The following is a 17,955-nucleotide window of genomic DNA, read 5'->3' on the forward strand; positions in this document are numbered from 1 at the left end:
AGATGGATTAAAAAAAAGGCTGTGTGGATTTTAGTCTTTTTATGTTGACAGTAGGAGAAATATAAAATAACACGAGCTTTCTCCTTTAATCAGATGATACAGTTGCATCTGAAAGAATACACTTTACACGAATGTGTTCCTTGTTGAATGTGTCTTGTTTTGTTCAAATTAACTGTGGGAGTGAGATTTTTCTCCCTTCATCAATGTTTCATCTCCTTCATTTTTCATTCCTCTAGAAAAGGCTGAATCTTTCCACTACGCTCTCCCTGTCAAAAAGTATTACCTGAAAGCTGAGCCCAGATGCACAACTGTTGGACAAAATACTGGCAAAGGAAAAACAAAAAATTGTGATCAACTGAGAATCATCTGTCTGCATGTTGAAACCATGTATACATAATGTTTTATGAGCAATAAATTCAGTGGACAAATATGTTAAGTTACCCAAACCTGGCTACATATACAAAACAATGGAAGGCTGAAATGTCTCCTCCCTCTCTTCCTCCTCCCTCCTTTGTCTCCCCTGCGGTGTTAATTGCGCTGAGGAGGAACTGTTGTTTTAAATTTAGCAGCCTTAATAAGGTCTGTTAATCACATTGTTAACGAGGCAGAGGGAGGGAGCCGCTGCAGAGGTGGAAGATGCTCTGCGTGCGCGCGTGTATTAAATCTCCATATCAATAAGCTGAAGTCATCTCCTGCTTATGTGTGTGAGAGTCGCATGTTATAATAGGCCTCCTCATCAGCTGATTTCCTCTTGTTTTCTTCCTCATCCTGTTGATGTTTTTAGTGTTCGCTCTTATGCAAACACTTTCTCTCATGGCCACAAATGACTTTAAATATTCTCTTAGATTTACCTTAAAATCTATCTTCTAGCTATCCACTGATGCTTAAAAATCATTTGGAAAGTATAAAAAGAAGTTCATTTCAAGCATCTGATAAAAGAGAATATGTCTGATGTATTGCAGTATCACACAAAATGAAGGAATTTCTGACCTGTGTGCATTGCAGTTTTTTGAATAGCGTGCAATAGGGATGGACAGTTGTCTGCCTTTTCATATCACCATATTTTCATTATGAAAGACTGCAGATAAACAATCCAGTCGCCATCGGGCATATGGGCCAGAGAACCTTCTATGTAATCACTCATGTTAAATGTCAGCATGAGCAATTCTACAGTGTGGTATTTTGGTTCATTTTATTAGAAAAATATGCAAACGAGAACAACTACATTTTGAATTCAGCTCCAGAAAACACAGGGAATATGATAACAGAGAGCACAGTGGGGGGTGGGGGGTTGGGGGGGGGGGGGGGGGGCGTTGGAAGACACCGTCCATCTCTTTCTTTCGGCTGATTTGTATCAGTTTAATAAGGCTACCCACGTGACGGGCTGATAAATGAGATAATAAGACATGAAACACACGAGGCAGAAACACTAATTATGTTATTTCCCAGATAAATAAGCAAAGGAGCCATTAAAAGTGTAATTACCACATGTAAGCATCAAAAAATGGAGCAGACCCCTACAAACACACACACCAACCCTGATGACCCCACCTTACCCTTTTCAGCTGACTGCTAACTGTTAGCATTTGAAGCTGACAGGGCAATCTGTATTCCAGCTGCTGAATCACTCTCAGCACCAGCCGCACCAGCTGAGAGCGATCTGCTGCGATATCTCCACGGGCATTAATCTGTGTGGGAGAGGAAGGCAGACACTGATCAGCTTAACTTCAGCACGCTGCACTGATGTCTAATGAGATGATTTCTCATTAGTCCTGATTCCATACACTCTGCTGCTTCGGCCTGCTGTGAGGCTGAGCCACGCTCCACTAACATACCCTCGCGCAACTCTTCACCTGAAACCGGATGCCTTCATCTCGGGCTGTTTGTGAGATTTTAGATTAACATCCTGTTTAAAATTTTTAAGAGACTACCAATGGAAAAACCAAACAAGAAAGTCAGAGTCTCATCTGTCCTTTATAACTGCTGCAGGAAAGCAAAATGGATTAAAAGTCAATTTTATACTCATCAGTTAAAAATCAATATAACAAGGAGAGATCGTTTGGAAGTAAAGATGAAATTAATTGGAGAAACAGCGTGTAACATAAAATTCTTTTCGGTTAATAGATTCTGATGAAAATCCACATCTTAGAGCAGATGATATGAAAAGTAGGAAATAGAGATGGGAACCCCCGGAGTTCAGACAGTTGTAGTGGAACACAGTTAGCAAATGACTTGAAGTGGCTTCGGTTGAGATGTTCTGCAATCTGGATAAGATGGAGATGAAGTGGAGGAAGACTGCATGATAGATGGTCTGAAAGGTAGTAGAGAAGTAGCACAGTGGCAATAATATTTGCAGAACAGGGATGCATGCAAATACAAGCAGGCAAGAATTAAATGTTAGAATTAAGTGTTTTTCTCTGTGTGTGAGAGTGTGTAGTCATCCCAGCATACTAAGTAGTTGGTAAATGCATTAGATTGAGACTGTTGGAGCTGCTGTGGTCACTGGGTCTGAGGGCTGAAAGGGTTTCAGTGTTTGAAGTGGCAGACAGCATTTCTCACTCAGGGGAAACATGTTACCTCTTGTGGAAGTGACGACAAGGGCGACGGTTGTTCAGAGGTGATTTTTGTCCTTACACTGGAGCTGAGATAGGTTCTCCCCTGCTTTCAGTCTTTGCTCGAAGCCACCATGTCCTGAACTAAAGGGGTTAAATGATTCTGTACTGACTGTACTTTATATTTATAGTGGCCATTTTACGGAACCATTTATAGATGTGGCGGTCAGGCTGACAGATGCACCGTACACTGAATTAAGAAAAGATTTATTCGTAAGTGGTCGTCAGCAACCTTTTCTCTCCCACTCATCTGCCTGCAGGATCTTAGCAGGCATAGACAGCCCTTGCTTTCTCCTTGATTTTTCAGTCATGTCGTTGTAGGAAGATTTAAAAAAAATCATGCATGCTCCCTCCAGTAAAAGCATATTTCATCATCATTAATTATTAATACCAGAAAAACTGCTAATTAAACAGGTCATATTGCATTTTTTCTGTCCAACAGTTCAAAACTCCTGCTTTAATGATACAAGAATGCTTCCATATTAACTGCTGTTACTCGTACAATGACCCTCTTCGCAGCTTGCTACCGAGACCACCTGACATATTTTATTTGCAGCTGAGTGGACACAGGAATCTTAGCTGAAGTTACAATCTAAATAAATGAGCCCCTTTACACTTTAGTGAACAAAAACTGTGGTGGTAAAAATCAGAGTGAGTCAATTAACTGGAAATTCATGCGCACGTGTGTGTGTGTGTGTCTAACAATCCAGGTCATAGCTTACTGTAAAATGAGGTGGCATCACTCAGCCATGGAAAATACAGCCCCTCCTTGGCAAGGTGGGGAGTGTGCGGTCAGGAAGGACAATAGCACACACCGTATTTCCATCACTTCAAAGGACATTATACTGACTTTTTGTGCATTTCCTTCCAACTTAACCTAACTATGACCTTAACCTAAACCTGAACTCATTCTGAACATAAGCAAGAGGTTTATAGTAATAAGGTTTAATGATTTAATTTCTGTGCCCGAAAGGAGCAATATCTCCACAATGTGACTGTGTAAACAGATTTATGACTCCATTTCCCTGAGGACATAAATACACACACATACACACTTTCTCACTCTAAGGTCAGTTTAGTCTACTGCCAGGAGCATAACACAAGTCTTAAAAGCTCTGCTGCTGGTAGAAGAACAGCTCAGGACAACACACTCTGATCCAGACACATATTTTATTTTAAAAAAACACAAAAAGGACAAACATCAACAAAGCAGAAACCGAATCCTTTTTGGGTATTTTGGAAAGTTTTCACCATGAGAGCTTTATTTCCATAGAAGGACTGAGTTGCACCTCTGGCCGTTAAAACGTCGCATTCTTTGAAATGTAGTTGTGTATTTTAGGGTGTCATTTTTCTGGTGAGTGTTATAGTTTAAAGATCTGGAAGCCGTTGGAGCTGTTATAAAGATGTACGACCTCGTTGTCGACACGAGCAGCTGTGTGATAACATGATGTCATCATGAACCAGTACAGACTCTTCTTTGGCTTCTGCCTTTGACGGATTATAACGCAATGTGGGAGTAACTGCTTCAGAAATGGAGATAAGTCTGTCTCTATAAACTTGAAGCCCAAAAGGAGTAAACAGAGGTTTGAGAAGATGAGTTTCCAGTGTCTGTATATGGGATATCTTTTGTTCTGTCGGCACTGCATGTAATCTGTCTGAGTGATGATCTCTGTTCCTATTCTAGTCAGAAACGACCAACTCTGCTTGCTTTTGAAAAAGATGCACTTGTAAAAAGAACTCCAAATACCAGGCTACATATAACAACACTGAATTTCACAAAAACAGTGTTGCCAGTTAATATTAAAGGTTGTTTAAAAATACACACATTTTTAAAACTTTTAAAACTCTTCAAACTGGATTTTAAGACCCAAAGGCATGACATCAGATCTGAGCAAACCTACATTCGTCTTCTGCAATCTCTTATCTTGCAGCATTTCTTTTAGATATCTTTTATAGATCTTGCATTTATATATTTTCTCCCATATGCCGCCTTCTAGTACTTGTATCAGAAGCTGCATTCTTCGCAATTCTAACTTGAACACTGATTTGTGAACACAAACTGAGGTTTGTGTACTCAAATCATGACAGCTTGGTTCTAAACTTCTCCATAAAGCTCAGACGTAAAGGTCTAACAACTTCCACAGTATTTTGTCCTCTATATACTTCTGTATGTTCAGGCATATCATAAATACCCCAAGTCTCAGGGATGTCGCTCATCCAAGCTCGAAATGCAGACTTTGACACTCTTTAAAGAGGACCTTTGTCTCTCACTCTCCATTCTGCTGTAAGCACTTACACCTTGGCACTTAAGCCAAAGGACACCTTGTGCATATTTCTGAATGGCCAGTTCAATCTAAAAGAAAAGCATGAATTGACACCCTGGGGTGAGAGTAAGTTGGAACTTTCCACCCAAAGATGTTTTTTTATATTAGTTACAATAGGCAAAGGAATTTTAAATGAGATTTTCCAGCTACCTGAGAAGCAAGTTATTTGTTTTGGTGGTGCTCATTTAAAATAAATAATAACATAAATATATTTACTAGCAATTAATAAATGATACACAATTCAACACGGAAGCTGGGATTAGCCACATAATTCCCTCTCTGATAATCAAAGCAAGCTGGATACTTTGCTTTAGCATTGATGAGAACTCTATAACTCATTAATGTATCTGGAATATTTGAGCAGCAGTCACTTTTGAAATCCATCACATGATCCTCAAAGGATGTCCCCAAGACTCCTGCAGTCTCCGACTTTGTACTTTAACACTGAAACACCCTTGACAGTGATCATTACTGAGGATCAACGCAGGTAAATAAAAATAAGATACCAAGATATTTAATGTGGAAAAGATGGAAAACATAGAAAAGCAAGTTACTAGTTTGACAAGTTTGATGCTATCAACTATTTTTCAAGGGTCTTTCTCATGTGAGAAATATGTTTGTACCATGAGAGAATTTCAAATCTGAATTTCAGTCTCTCCCTCACTACAAAGGTAAGTTCTGTATAATCCACCATGTCTGTGAAGTCTCAATGGCCAGCTCACGCTTGCTGTCCCTTGGTGTGCATGACATCAGTATATTTCACAGTGTCATTTCCTGTCAAGTTTTTCTTCTGCTTTTCAAATCACTCTGCCCCTTTTTCAGTGGAAAAGCGACACACACAAAGTGATGAGGAAAAGCCGTGACATTAGGAAGCTCAGGCGCACACAGTCATAATGTGCGAGCAGACGCTGGTTCTTTTGGATACAAAAACATATCTTTTGTTCTTTTCCCTCTGTCAACAGACCATCAAGGCAACATCTCCCCTCGGCGACCCCAGGGTGACCTACAACCTGGAGGAGGGTCAGGTACCGGAGACCAACATGCCAGTGCGGTTCTACATGAAACCAAACCGGGCCGACGGCTCGGCGTCCATCCTGGTAGCCGAGAACCTCGACTATGAGACGACGCGCTTCTTCACGCTCAGAGTGCGCGTGCAGAATGTCGCTGCTGTGCCGCTCGCCTCCTTTACCACGGTCTATGTTAATGTGACAGGTGAGTTTGTATGGTTAAGGGTCAAACATTTTCAACTCCTTTAGCCAGACTGCTAGTCAAAAACGTGGATTCAGTCCCATAGGTTTGTACAGGTAACCAATCAACTTACAGCTCTTTCATTTAAATAGTACAAGGCCCCTGTTGGCTATATGCACTCAGTGTGAGTGAGTCTCAAAGATGAGATATTGACTTATTTGCATATTGATAGATATGTTCACAATTCTAAATATGCTATATTGATGAACAAAGCAAAGTATTTAGTGGTTTAAAAGTTGCCATTACAAGGACTTTAAAATGAGTAGCAGAGCTCTGACCATCAAATGTAAAGAAGCCGTTGGTGAGCAACAGAAACTCGGGTGTAATGAGAGACAAGCTGGAGGAAATGATGAGAAGAGAAAGATTAATGAAGTGCGGTTCATATCCAGGGTCGTTTCTGGCAGAAAAAGAAGAAAACAGAAGCGACCGGTGGTGTCAGCTCCATGCCGTCTCCCTTTAACAGTGACTCACTTCCCAAACAGCATCTGTAGGCGGGTGGAGAGAAGGAAAGAGGAGAAAACACTTCCTGACTTTGATTGGCTTTGAACAAACCCACATCGGACGCTGTAATTGGCTTAGCGGAGCTTGAAAGTGAGCTGACAAGCTGCTTTGTGGACTCTTCAGGGTGTTTGGAGGATAATTCCTCACTAATAACTCAGTTTTCATTAGTGAGGGTAGACACAGTCCAGCTTCACTTTCTGATGGACTTTTTTTTTAAATTTTGCCTTTTTGTCTCTTTCTGCTTTATTTCACTGTAATTCATCTTTACTTTTTAATCTCCTTTACTGCTGTTCTAAAAATCCAATCTTATTTCTGTCTCTTTGCCTTCTGTCTTGCTTGTTCTTTCTTTCTGTCTTTGTTTATTTCCTGCTCACTTTTCCATTCCTTCTAGCATTTTCTTTCTCTGTCTGTTTTTAATCCACTTTAATCAGCTTTCATGGACATGACAGGCTGTATGTGTTCTTTTGCCAGATCCTTCAACAACAAAAAAATATGAATGTGGGAAAATAAAGGATATTTTTTTCTACTGTTTCTTTTTGTTTTTTTCCCCCTCAGACGTGAACGACAACGTTCCTTTCTTTCTGTCGTCCACCTATGAGGCCACGGTTCCCGAAGGAGCGCAGATGGGCACGTCTGTGGCTCAGGTGTCAGCCACTGATCTGGACTCTGGTCTGCACGGGATGGTGAGAAACGTCTGTACTGATCGTTAATGATATTCTACTTCCTGTTCTTTTTCTGCTTCACTGCATCTCTCTGTGTTCTTCAGATCCACTATGTGATCCTGAAGGATGAAAGTGGGGACTCTCAGTTCTTCAGCATTGACTCCCACAGTGGGATCATTTTCACTCGAGCCTCTTTTGACCGTGAGCAGAAAGCTTCATATCTGATAGAGGTGCAGTCACAGGACGGCTCGGAGTCGGCCCGACAAGGCCAGCAGGGCCAGCCTAACACAGGTAACGCACAATCAGAGAGAAGGCCTGCAGTCCAATTAATATAAAAGAGATCATTTGCAGACCTTATAAAACGAAAGTCTAGAGAGTCTTGCATGTGTTTGGATACGTTGAAATTATATTCCTGAGCAAAGCCTCCGTCCAACTTTGACTCAGACACAGCCTATGTCAGGATCTTCGTCACCGATGTGAACGACAACGCCCCGGCATTTGCCCAACCGGTGTATGAGGTGAGCGTGGAGGAAGACAAGGAGGTCGGCTTCGTCCTCATCACCGTCACGGCCAACGACGAGGATGAAGGTGAGTTAGAATCTGGCAGTTTTTCTGTCTCTCTGGGATGCACCTGTTGTTGTTGCTGTCAGTGGTGGCAGTGAAGTCAGTTCTTTGTGATTTCATGTGAACTTCAGTCAAACTGATCAAAGTCTCTGACTGAGTGTGCAGTTAGTCATAAAAACAAGTGTTGAGCAAGAAATTAGGTGCGTGAACTGAATGATCTGTTGCCTGCCTCTCTGTCTCTCCCCTCTCCCATTGAGCGCTGTTTCCTTTCCATACTTTTTTATAATCTTTCTCCTCTTTTTGCCTCTTTGCTTCTGTTTGGATGATTTGCATCCCCTCTTCTCCCCTTTCTGCTTTTCTTGTCTCAATCCACTCTAATTTTCTGCTCTCTTCTTTTTTGAATTTGTCTCTTCTCTTGATTTTTCTTAAGATAAACTTTGCTCTGTATAAGGTGACATTTGTTTTCTTCCACTGCAATAGCTGGTGGTCATGTCTCATTGTAAAATCTTACATTAGAAAGTCTGGATCAGTTTAACAAAAGCACACCTACGTTTTACAGCTTAAAAACCACTTAATTTTTATTGCTGTTTATTGAGACTGTGGGCAATAAATTTGAAGAGGTTTTGTTTGTTTGTTTTTATGTGTGTCTAAATTCAAAATCAGGCTGCCCAGGTTTAAACTAATATGTTACTTGCTTTAGTGAAATTATCCAGTTTGTTGTTGTGAGATCTCACATGAAAGCTTGATCAGTGTTAAAGTGTTACCACACAGGATTTATATGGTGGATGATATTATCCATTATCTATTCAGACCTGCAAATCACTCAGTCCGCTCTTGTTGTTGATGTAATACAAAGTGGGACACGCTTAACCAGTGTTCACATACACAAAGTGAATGAAAATGAATGCTCTGTTGAACTGAGAGTAAACAGTTGTGCAGACAATCGGGCTTTAGATGTGAGGCAGAATACGGATACTCAGCATTACAGTAAATGATCTTTGATGGCACTCTTAATGTTTGCAGTTTCTGTTGTTTCTGGTCATTAGTTGAAGTTCACAGAGTGTATATTAAAGATGGATGTAGCAAAATTACACCAACAAAAGTTCCTTAAACCTGTATTATTTTTGATCGCCATTAATGGCTGACTCCTCTGTTTGCAGGCTTGATTGTACTGAAAGACCCAGAAAAATGTTGAAAGTACAATTTGTAGTAAACTTCCATGTAAATGCTTCTTTGCTCGCCCAGTGGCTGCCCACTGCTTCACTGAGTGAATGGGTTAAATGCAGAGAGGGATTTTCCCCACGGGGACCAATAAAGTACACTTTCTTTCTTTCTTTCTTTTCTTCTTTAAAAAATATCTAAATAAAATCACGAGAACCAGTGTGGCACCCATCTGTTTATAACTGTTAACTAATCATTTATAGTTACTTGTGTAACTTTGTTTACTTTGTTTAATGCACCAAATAGAGGTAGCAGTCTTAGTTTTATTCTGTTTTCCATTGTGTACTAATTATAAAACCGTTTAAATGTATTCAGACTTCACAATAAAACTGAATACAAAGCCCAAGTCTATACCACATGAAAACATGTACTTTTAAGCTCTACACTTCCCATAGGTCTCCAGATGACTAACGTGAACAGAAATGTTTTTTATTGAGCTGAATTCAAATTCAACTTTATTCAAAGAGCTCTTTCCAGGCCCTTGTACTGTAAGGTAAAAAACATATTGCATTAAAGGATGAACCCCCAACAATGAGATGATATCCTATGAGTGAGCATTTAGTGACAGTGTGAAGGAAGAACTCAGTTCATATATTCTGGATTTAACAGGGAAGTAGATAAAAAGAAAAGCTAGTTAAAACAGACTAATATGGGATAAATATCTCTCTTTCTATTTCCTGTTAGTACTCTCACTGCAGTGTTTTGGATCAGCTGAGGGTTTTTCGTGAAACTTTTAGATGATCCAGATAATGAGGAATTACAGTTGAGTATTTCAGCCTCAACATAATAAATCCATGAACTAGTTTGTCAGCATTACTTTCAGACAGGATTTTTTGTTTAGTTTTGACAATGCTACGAAGATGAAAGAAGGCACTCCTGTATATTTGTTTTATGTGCACATTGAAGAACATATCCTCCTCATACAGCATGTTCTCAGCTCCTCCTGTAAATTACATCGTAAATTACATATCGTCCCTATAGTTTTACTGATTTGTGTCATCTGGCTTCACAAATAAATACAACTGGTTGTTATCTGCATGGCATTGGAAATGTATGCATTGTTTTCTAAAGATATTACCTGAGAGACCCATGTGTAAATTAAAAGGTATTGGTCCGAACTCAGGACCCTGTGGAACTCCATGACTAACTTTTATGCATGACAAAGAATCCTCATTTATAAAAACGAATTGACTTGATTATGTTTCAAATCAGTGCATTTTCTTTAATCTAAGTGGCATGCATGGTAGGTTTTGGTTAACAGTAATTAGTCTCACACTGATAAGAAATTAGCTTCGTTAAACTGATAATGTTAGATAAGTAAACATTGCTTCTCAAGCTGCGCCTCCCACATTTTGGAAGCACCAGAATGTTAAATTACCTTAACCTACGTGACAGTATTTTAAATTATAGCATTTTTGGTTTAACCTACTTACCTAACATCAGAGTGCCTCCATTCATATTTGATATACAGGTTATGTGGAAAGTATTCTTGCTTTTTTTGTTGTTGTTTGCTTTGTTTTCTTTTTTTGGAGGGTAATTGGGTAGTTGTGTCTGTGCTAACAGAAGTACATTTAAGTAGTTTTAAAAACTGATTTTAAAATTTTCATGCTCTTCAGTTTTCTTAATTTATTAGTCCCCGTTCTCCTCACTGTTGTCACTCGTCTCCACTCTCCTTATTTTCTCTCCTCTGTTTTATCTCCTTCTCTCTTCTTTTCTTGCTGTCACAGCTCGTTAGCGAGTGCCGCTGCTCCCTTGAGGTCGGCGGTTTTGATGTTTGTCTCTTTGTTTGTGTTTGTCCCTCATTCCTCTTCCTCCTCCGCTCTAAACCAATAAGCACCAGGAGGCAAAAAAAAGGAAAAATATCAGCAAACAACAAAAAACAAGCCTCTCTCTCTTCTACTCTCTCTCTTAATGACAGCTGTTGGCGTCAGATCAACGCCTTTGAGGTTTTCTATACTCAGAGCATGAGTGAAGGAAAGAAGAGTGATGTCTTATTATTTATTTTTCTTTTTGTAATCTTTAACCTTTTTTTTTTCTTGTTGACTGCAATATACTTTTATACGGTGTGACACAGTCTACCTCCTATTCATCTTCTATATTCACCCTGATTCCCTGAGGAGTTCCCCAAACTTCCAGTCACTCGTCTTCCACTGTCTCCTTTCTTAATACTTTTTCCCACAGTTTGAGCAGACTTCCGAATTGAGCCATTTACTGAATTTCTTAAAAATAGAAATAAGGAACACCTCGGCACGCAACCAAACTTGCTATAGGCTTCGCTAACAAGCTATAGCGCTTAAAAGAATATCTGGATGAATTTCAGTCCAAGTCGTTCCTGCACTTTTGCATGTTGGCTGGTAGCAGCAGAGTACATGTGTAATTGAGAGTTTATAAATACCATGTTGCATGACTCATAAAGCCAGAATGACAGCAGAAATACCATCAGTCATGTCATATTTGCAGAATGCACATCCCTTTTTAAAGTTGTGATTCTCTTTTTTTTTAGTTTGTCTGTTATTTCTATGACCACTAATTGCTATCCCCAGAAAATATTGAGATCTTTAGCAAAAACACTCAGTGGTCTGACAGGTAGGCAGGATAGTCAGACTTATCTAGAAGAGAATACAAAGTAATAATCTATCAGCTCTTTTCTAACTACAGTTGTAATTGAAGTTATTGAAAACAGAAATCATACATTCAAATAAGCCATTAAAGCAATCTGTTAGCAAAGGTACTTACATTTAACTTAGAACTGTCATTTTTTTGTTGATCATATAGTCTTCTGAGTCAAAATTAAATTTCCCCTTTCATGTGGAACATTTGACTGACACATGCCAACTGTTCATAATGTAAATGAAGTCATATAAGGATGTTATTATCTATAAAGTTACGAGGTTACATCCCGCAAAACATGAGGAGGAATAAAAGTAACATTTTAAATGCAAACAGAAATCCCCACAAGCTGAAAAAGTTACACTGTGATGGGACGTTAGAGACTATTCTATAACTATTTCTTACTGCAAAGTTAAAAAAATATTTATACTAAAATATTTGGTATGAAAAAAGGAAGGTTAGCCCTGTAGTACACTGGTAACCTGTCCAGGAAGTACCCCACCCCTCACTCTAGGCCCACTTGACCCTAATTTTGATTAATATAAGAAAACAAATTTATTTTCTGGCCCTTGACTTGTTGATTAATTTATGGTTCATTTTCATTTGAGCACCTTCATAAACCCTGTAAATTCTTTTTCTCTGGGAGCGCTCCATATTTTGAGGCTTGTGTCTGAAAATCTGCTTTGCTTTCTAATTTTTATTGAAAGTAGTTCAGTCAGTCAGTTAAAATAGCTGTTTTATTTATTTTTCTCTTTTTTTATTGTTTTGTCTTTTTTATGTGGCCTTATTCCTGGAAATGTCTAGATTTAGTATTTTACCCCCCTCAGACTGATCCCGTGAGGTTCTGAAAGACGCTGAACACTGGATTAAGAGATGCTAAGATTGCAAAAAGCTGTACAAATCTTTAACCTTTTTTTCTTGCTGACGCTTTATCCCCACTTTTTTTGTCTCGCCAGAGACTCCCCGTAGTAATCAACAAACACTCCTCGGCCCTATACCACTTGGGGGTCCAAAGGCTCAGATAAAGAAAACCAGCCGTGTTGGCTTAAACATCCCTTAAACCTTCCTAACAGGCACGTTGGTAAGGGTGAGATTAACTAAACCCCCAGATCTGATCCATGCTGAATCAGCTCTGTGAGCGTAAAAGAGGGAGATCAGGGTGAAATGTTTGTAAATATTTATCATATGTCCATAATAACTGCATCTTTCTACCTCTAATAACTCGGTTGTTAAGTTCTAGTCATATTTGGTGGTTAGATATAACTAAACCTTAATTAGATTGTTTTCAGTGTTTGCTCTGTTGTTGCTCTTTTGTGATTTGCTTTTTATAGATTATAGCTCAGTATCTTAAAAAGTAACAATTGCAGTTCAGTGGCTGCACTGAATTGCTATGTTTGCATTTCTGTAATTACAGTTATTAGAAGACATGCGGGCGTTTGATTCACTGTTTCCTGAATCAAGAGAAATACCTTGTGTCACTTACTTTCTCTTACTGCTTTGTCTCTATTGTGAGAGCAGCAGAATCCAACACTTTGGTAGACAAACATTAGCACTGCCATCTGCCCTCCTAATGTTATCTTTAAGAGTGCTATGTTGCAATATTTTTAATGTGCTTCTATTTATATTTTGTTGAACATTTTTGTAATTACATTATCACATATGTTCACAGAACTCAAAGCAATCATTACTGTAAAATATAAAAAAGATTTCCGTGAATAACTGTTTTCTCTGACCTGTTTTTTTAACTTAGTCCAATTTTGCAATTTTTTACTTGCTGCCCAAACCTTTCTAGTTTCAGGTCTGTTCAAGTTATCAGTCAGTCGCCTTTTGAAAAATGACAGTTGGCAAAGCGACAAATCTGTCGTTCATTTGTCATCAAACTGTTGATTTATTTTTCCTGGAAAATAATATGCTGGTGAATAGTGAGCACGGACTTCTAGCCCATACTGATTTGCAGTCCTCGCCGTTGTCCATTATGTAATGCATAAAAGTTGTTTTATCTATCTTGTGTTTTATTGCACAAACACTGGCTTGCATGAGCTGATTCACATTCTTCTACAGTGAACATGTCCATGTTTCCAAAATGGCAAATGAGTCATTTTCATTATCATCTTATTGCAAGCTATGCAGATTTTAGGCTCATTTACCTCTGATGCATTTTGGTGTTTTTTCAGTCAGATTCCTTCCCATGTTATATGGAGATCAGATACATTGTTTATATGCATGTGTAGAGCATGTGTGTACATGTTAGGCAGATTAAAAAGTGTGCGTGTGTGTGTAATGCTAACTGAAGGTGAAAAAAATCAAACTCCTGAAAGCTCCAATCTCAAGTTTGATTAGCTGTAAACAGAACTCAAGGTTTTATCCTCTAAAATGCAGCAAAGCAGCCGTCACCTTGGCTTCAGCTGTGTGTGTGTGTGTGTGTGTGTGTGTGTGTGTGTGTGTGTGTGTGTGTGTGTGTGTGTGTGTGTGTGTGTGTGTGTGTTGTACATTATGACCACAGTTTGTTGTTGAAGCTGACAGATGTTGAAGCACCGGTGACCTTCATTCCAGACATAAACTGTAGGTCACTCAAACACAATTACCAGGGACTAAGCGCACATACGTACACACACGCCAACGCTTTCCTTTGCTGAATAGTTCCTGCATTTGTTTCAGCTTGATTTGGTGTTTGTTGTAATATAACCTAAGGTAGAGTTGAGGTGACGGGGGAAGGGCGGGTTTAGATTACCTCTCTTTACCCCCTCCTCTCCAACCTAAAGCTGATTAGGTGCAGCAGCTTTTGTCACCCGTCGTGTTTTCTGGGTAAATTTGGTCCTACTAGTGTAAAAAAACTGCCGAACTAAGATCATCTTGTAATGAGATCAAGGGGCTTTTTTAAAATTCTGCTGAGTCTGGCGTTTCAGTCTCGCGTCGCCCCTGGGTTTAGTACACATGCACAACTACCTACTACTGCAGTGAAGTTGAGCTAATGAGGTATGTGTGAATGTGAGTGATTGTTCATGTAATTTTACATTGTACTGAATGGAGGTGATGGTTATGATGGTTAGGATTGGATGGATCTGGGACACAAAGGTTCCTGATTTGCAGTCCAAAGTCAAGCCATCAGAGTGTGTAACAATTCTACTAAATGAAGCTTAGCCTGTTTGCTAAGTTGAGTTTGTTGCTGCATTTAGATACCACACTTCAGTCACTGCAACACAGCTTTAATCATAGCAGTGTTTAAGCCCTCAGCGAGCTGCTTATTCTTCTCTCCTTGCTGCCTTTAATGCAGTCTCTGAGTCCCCTGAGGTGGTAAGTTTGTATCACCCTTTCACAACAGGAAACCATATTGGCTTCCTGACCTTAGCTCAGCAGGGAGAGGGGGGACAATGAGGTCAAAGCCCAGAAAAACCAAAATTAATGTTGAACGTGTTTGTCATATTTATACATACAATTGTAACACACCTTTCCGTATTAGACCTTCCATCTGGTCTTTAGCAAAATATTCATCATCTGCTGGTAGCAGTGCACATACCTATTGTTCTAGGTTTTCCTACTAACAGACAAAACCATTGCCTCAAACTAATAAACATGAAACAGTGTGTTTTAAAGATGTGTCCTGTAGGAGAGCCCCAGAAATCTGAGTTTTTCCCCCTTTATACTTGAAAATTGTTTGCAGGCCTTGATTATTCTCCAGACAGACTGTTAAGATGCTCCACGATGATTTGCAAGCAAAACAAAAATGCAAAAATCCCATGCTTTTGCCCTTTCCTGTGCATCATCTTTAGGGACCACTGTACACAGTTTATAAGCAAACAGTGTTTAATGCTCTATCGCAGTTCCTCATCTCCAGGCCAATGCTATGTTTACATTTTATGAAATTAAAACTATACCAATATTTATTACTTGTGAAAACATTATTTTTATAGTTTTGTATCAGTTAAATTGTCACTTACACTCATTTGTTATGTACGCCTGTTCAACTGCATCTAATGACCCAATCACGTGGAAGAAATTCAGTGCATCTAGACATGTAGACAGAGAGGAAAAAAAACACCAGAATGTGGAAGAAAAGTGATTTAATTGACTTTACAGTTTTTCTCAGTCGCTTTGGTGCGTTTCTCAGATCAGAATTGAAATTCTCATAACTATTAGTTCAACCTCCACAACACTCAGTCATTTGTGCACATCATAGTAGCAATTTCTCCTCTCTCTGAACAAACTGCAAATGATTTTGGACATGAATCAGTTGCTTCCATACATTTCCCTGCTGCTTTCTGACATTTCCATTTGCTTATGTCATGTCAGTCAAAAGTAATCATACCTATGGATGCTGAATAGTCGTTCCCAATAAAACTAATATTCATACATCCATTGCTTGAGTCATCACACACAAAATTGTTGAACTAGTTATCACATGCCAAATATTGGCCATCTGTCAAGCAAATCCTATACCTTTCTGTATCATTGTTCCTGGAAATGTCTCCGAAATTGAACAATTGATCTCAGGTGAATTACAGCTGTCACTCATGAGGAGGCGTGTGAAAGTTTAGTTGTAACCAATGACAAACAACTTGTTCACTGTCAATTATGGATGAATCCTGTGAATCCCCAATTGGCAAGCATATATAAACTGCGCAGGAGCTAGTGTGTACCATTTCTACACTTCTGTGACACAAAATGGAAGGTCAGCACCGTGGAAGAGGGGTGAGGATGCGGGGAGGAAGGGGAAGGGGAAGAGGGAGAAGAGGCAGATATAGGCGGATTCCTAATGAAATAAGGGCTACAATTGTGGACCATGTTGTCAATCACGGCCTCACCATGGAGGAGGCTGGTCGAAGGGTGCAACCCAATATTGGAAGAACTACTGTCAGTTCAATCATTCAAACATTCCGTAGGGAAAACAGGTATGCAAACAGTAATACACTGTACTGTACTGTGCCATCTCAGACACATCACATGTTACTGTACTGTATTTGCAATTTCACAAAAAGTTTACTCTGCACCACATAGGATTGTAAGACAACCTCGCGGAGGCGGAAGAGGGCCCCTTTTTACCCCACAGCAAGAAGAAGCCATTTGTGCAATGGTCATTGCAAACAATGCAATAAAGCTGAGAGACATACAAAGCGCTGTCATAGAGAATTACACGGTATTTGGCAATATTGAATCTGTTTCAATTTCAACAATTGACAGAGTACTCAAGAAAAATGAAATCCACATGAGCAAATGGCCCTGCTAGCAGCCATGGATGCAGCATGTGACGACATCACAGCAGGGTCCTGCAGAGGATGGATTCGCCACTCCAGGAGATACTTTCCTCGCTGCATTGCGAGGGATAACATCTGTTGTGATGTAGATGAAAATATGTGGCCAGACAGACAGGAACGTCTGGATGTGTCAGAATGATTTACTGTACTGTTACATGTGCTGTTTATTGTTCACATTAGTGCACAGCTCTACCAAATGGGTGATTTTATGTTTACATGTATTCTACAGTGCACAAGTGACTGTAGCATATTTTTCTTTTGCACAATTCTGTAGGATTACAAACACTTCTACACAATGGAAATGTGAAACGTACGTATTCAGTGTCTCAGTTACTCCCAAGACTCCCATAACATCTACAGTGACTTTACTGCACATTTCAGATGGCTGTACAGGTAGGCCATAGTGCTGTCGTCAGCATTTTCAGGTGTCACCAATTGTTTTTGCAATGGGAAACACTGAAATTATAAACTGTCATAGTGGAAACATGAATATGCCATTTGACTATCTTGTTCATAAAGATGGTGTCAAGACTTTTCATTTTGATGGCACTGACAGTTTCATTGACATGGATACTTGCTTTTGAGGTATGGATAATCAATTCTGTGCATGTGACGTGCTTTTGCAGGCTATCCACTAGGTTTTGCAGTTTGCACTAATTGTTTTGGGAAATGCACTAACTGCTGTGCAAATGTTAATGGTGTTCTGAGAAACGCACCAAAGCGACTGAGAAAAACTGTAAATGCAGCATGGTTGTTGGTGCCAGATGGGCTGGTCGGAGTATTTCAGAGACCTGTGATCGAATGGGATTTTCACATATCCAGTCATTGGAAGTTCTGTGGGTGAAAATGGTTCTAACTGATTCGAACAGATAAGAAAGCAACATCAACTCACATAACAACTCATTAGAACCAAATATGCAAAGGAGTATGTCTGAATGCACAACACCTTGAAACAGACAGA

The 17,955-nt window shown here is 39.5% G+C and overlaps 1 protein-coding gene across 1 annotated transcript in view; it reads left to right on the plus strand.

Moving 5' to 3' along the window:
- LOC113031425 (neural-cadherin) overlaps window positions 1-17,955 on the plus strand; it is a 144,503-nt gene that overhangs the window by 85,756 nt on the left and 40,792 nt on the right. The window contains exons 13-16 of the mRNA XM_026183492.2: window positions 5,899-6,148; window positions 7,241-7,368; window positions 7,452-7,638; window positions 7,792-7,935. Coding sequence (XP_026039277.2) covers window positions 5,899-6,148; window positions 7,241-7,368; window positions 7,452-7,638; window positions 7,792-7,935 — 709 coding nt within the window. The remainder of the gene's footprint in view (window positions 1-5,898; window positions 6,149-7,240; window positions 7,369-7,451; window positions 7,639-7,791; window positions 7,936-17,955) is intronic.

The sequence above is a fragment of the Astatotilapia calliptera genome, chromosome 11 (genome assembly GCF_964374335.1).
Source record: "Astatotilapia calliptera chromosome 11, fAstCal68.1, whole genome shotgun sequence".
Taxonomy (NCBI): domain Eukaryota; kingdom Metazoa; phylum Chordata; class Actinopteri; order Cichliformes; family Cichlidae; genus Astatotilapia; species Astatotilapia calliptera.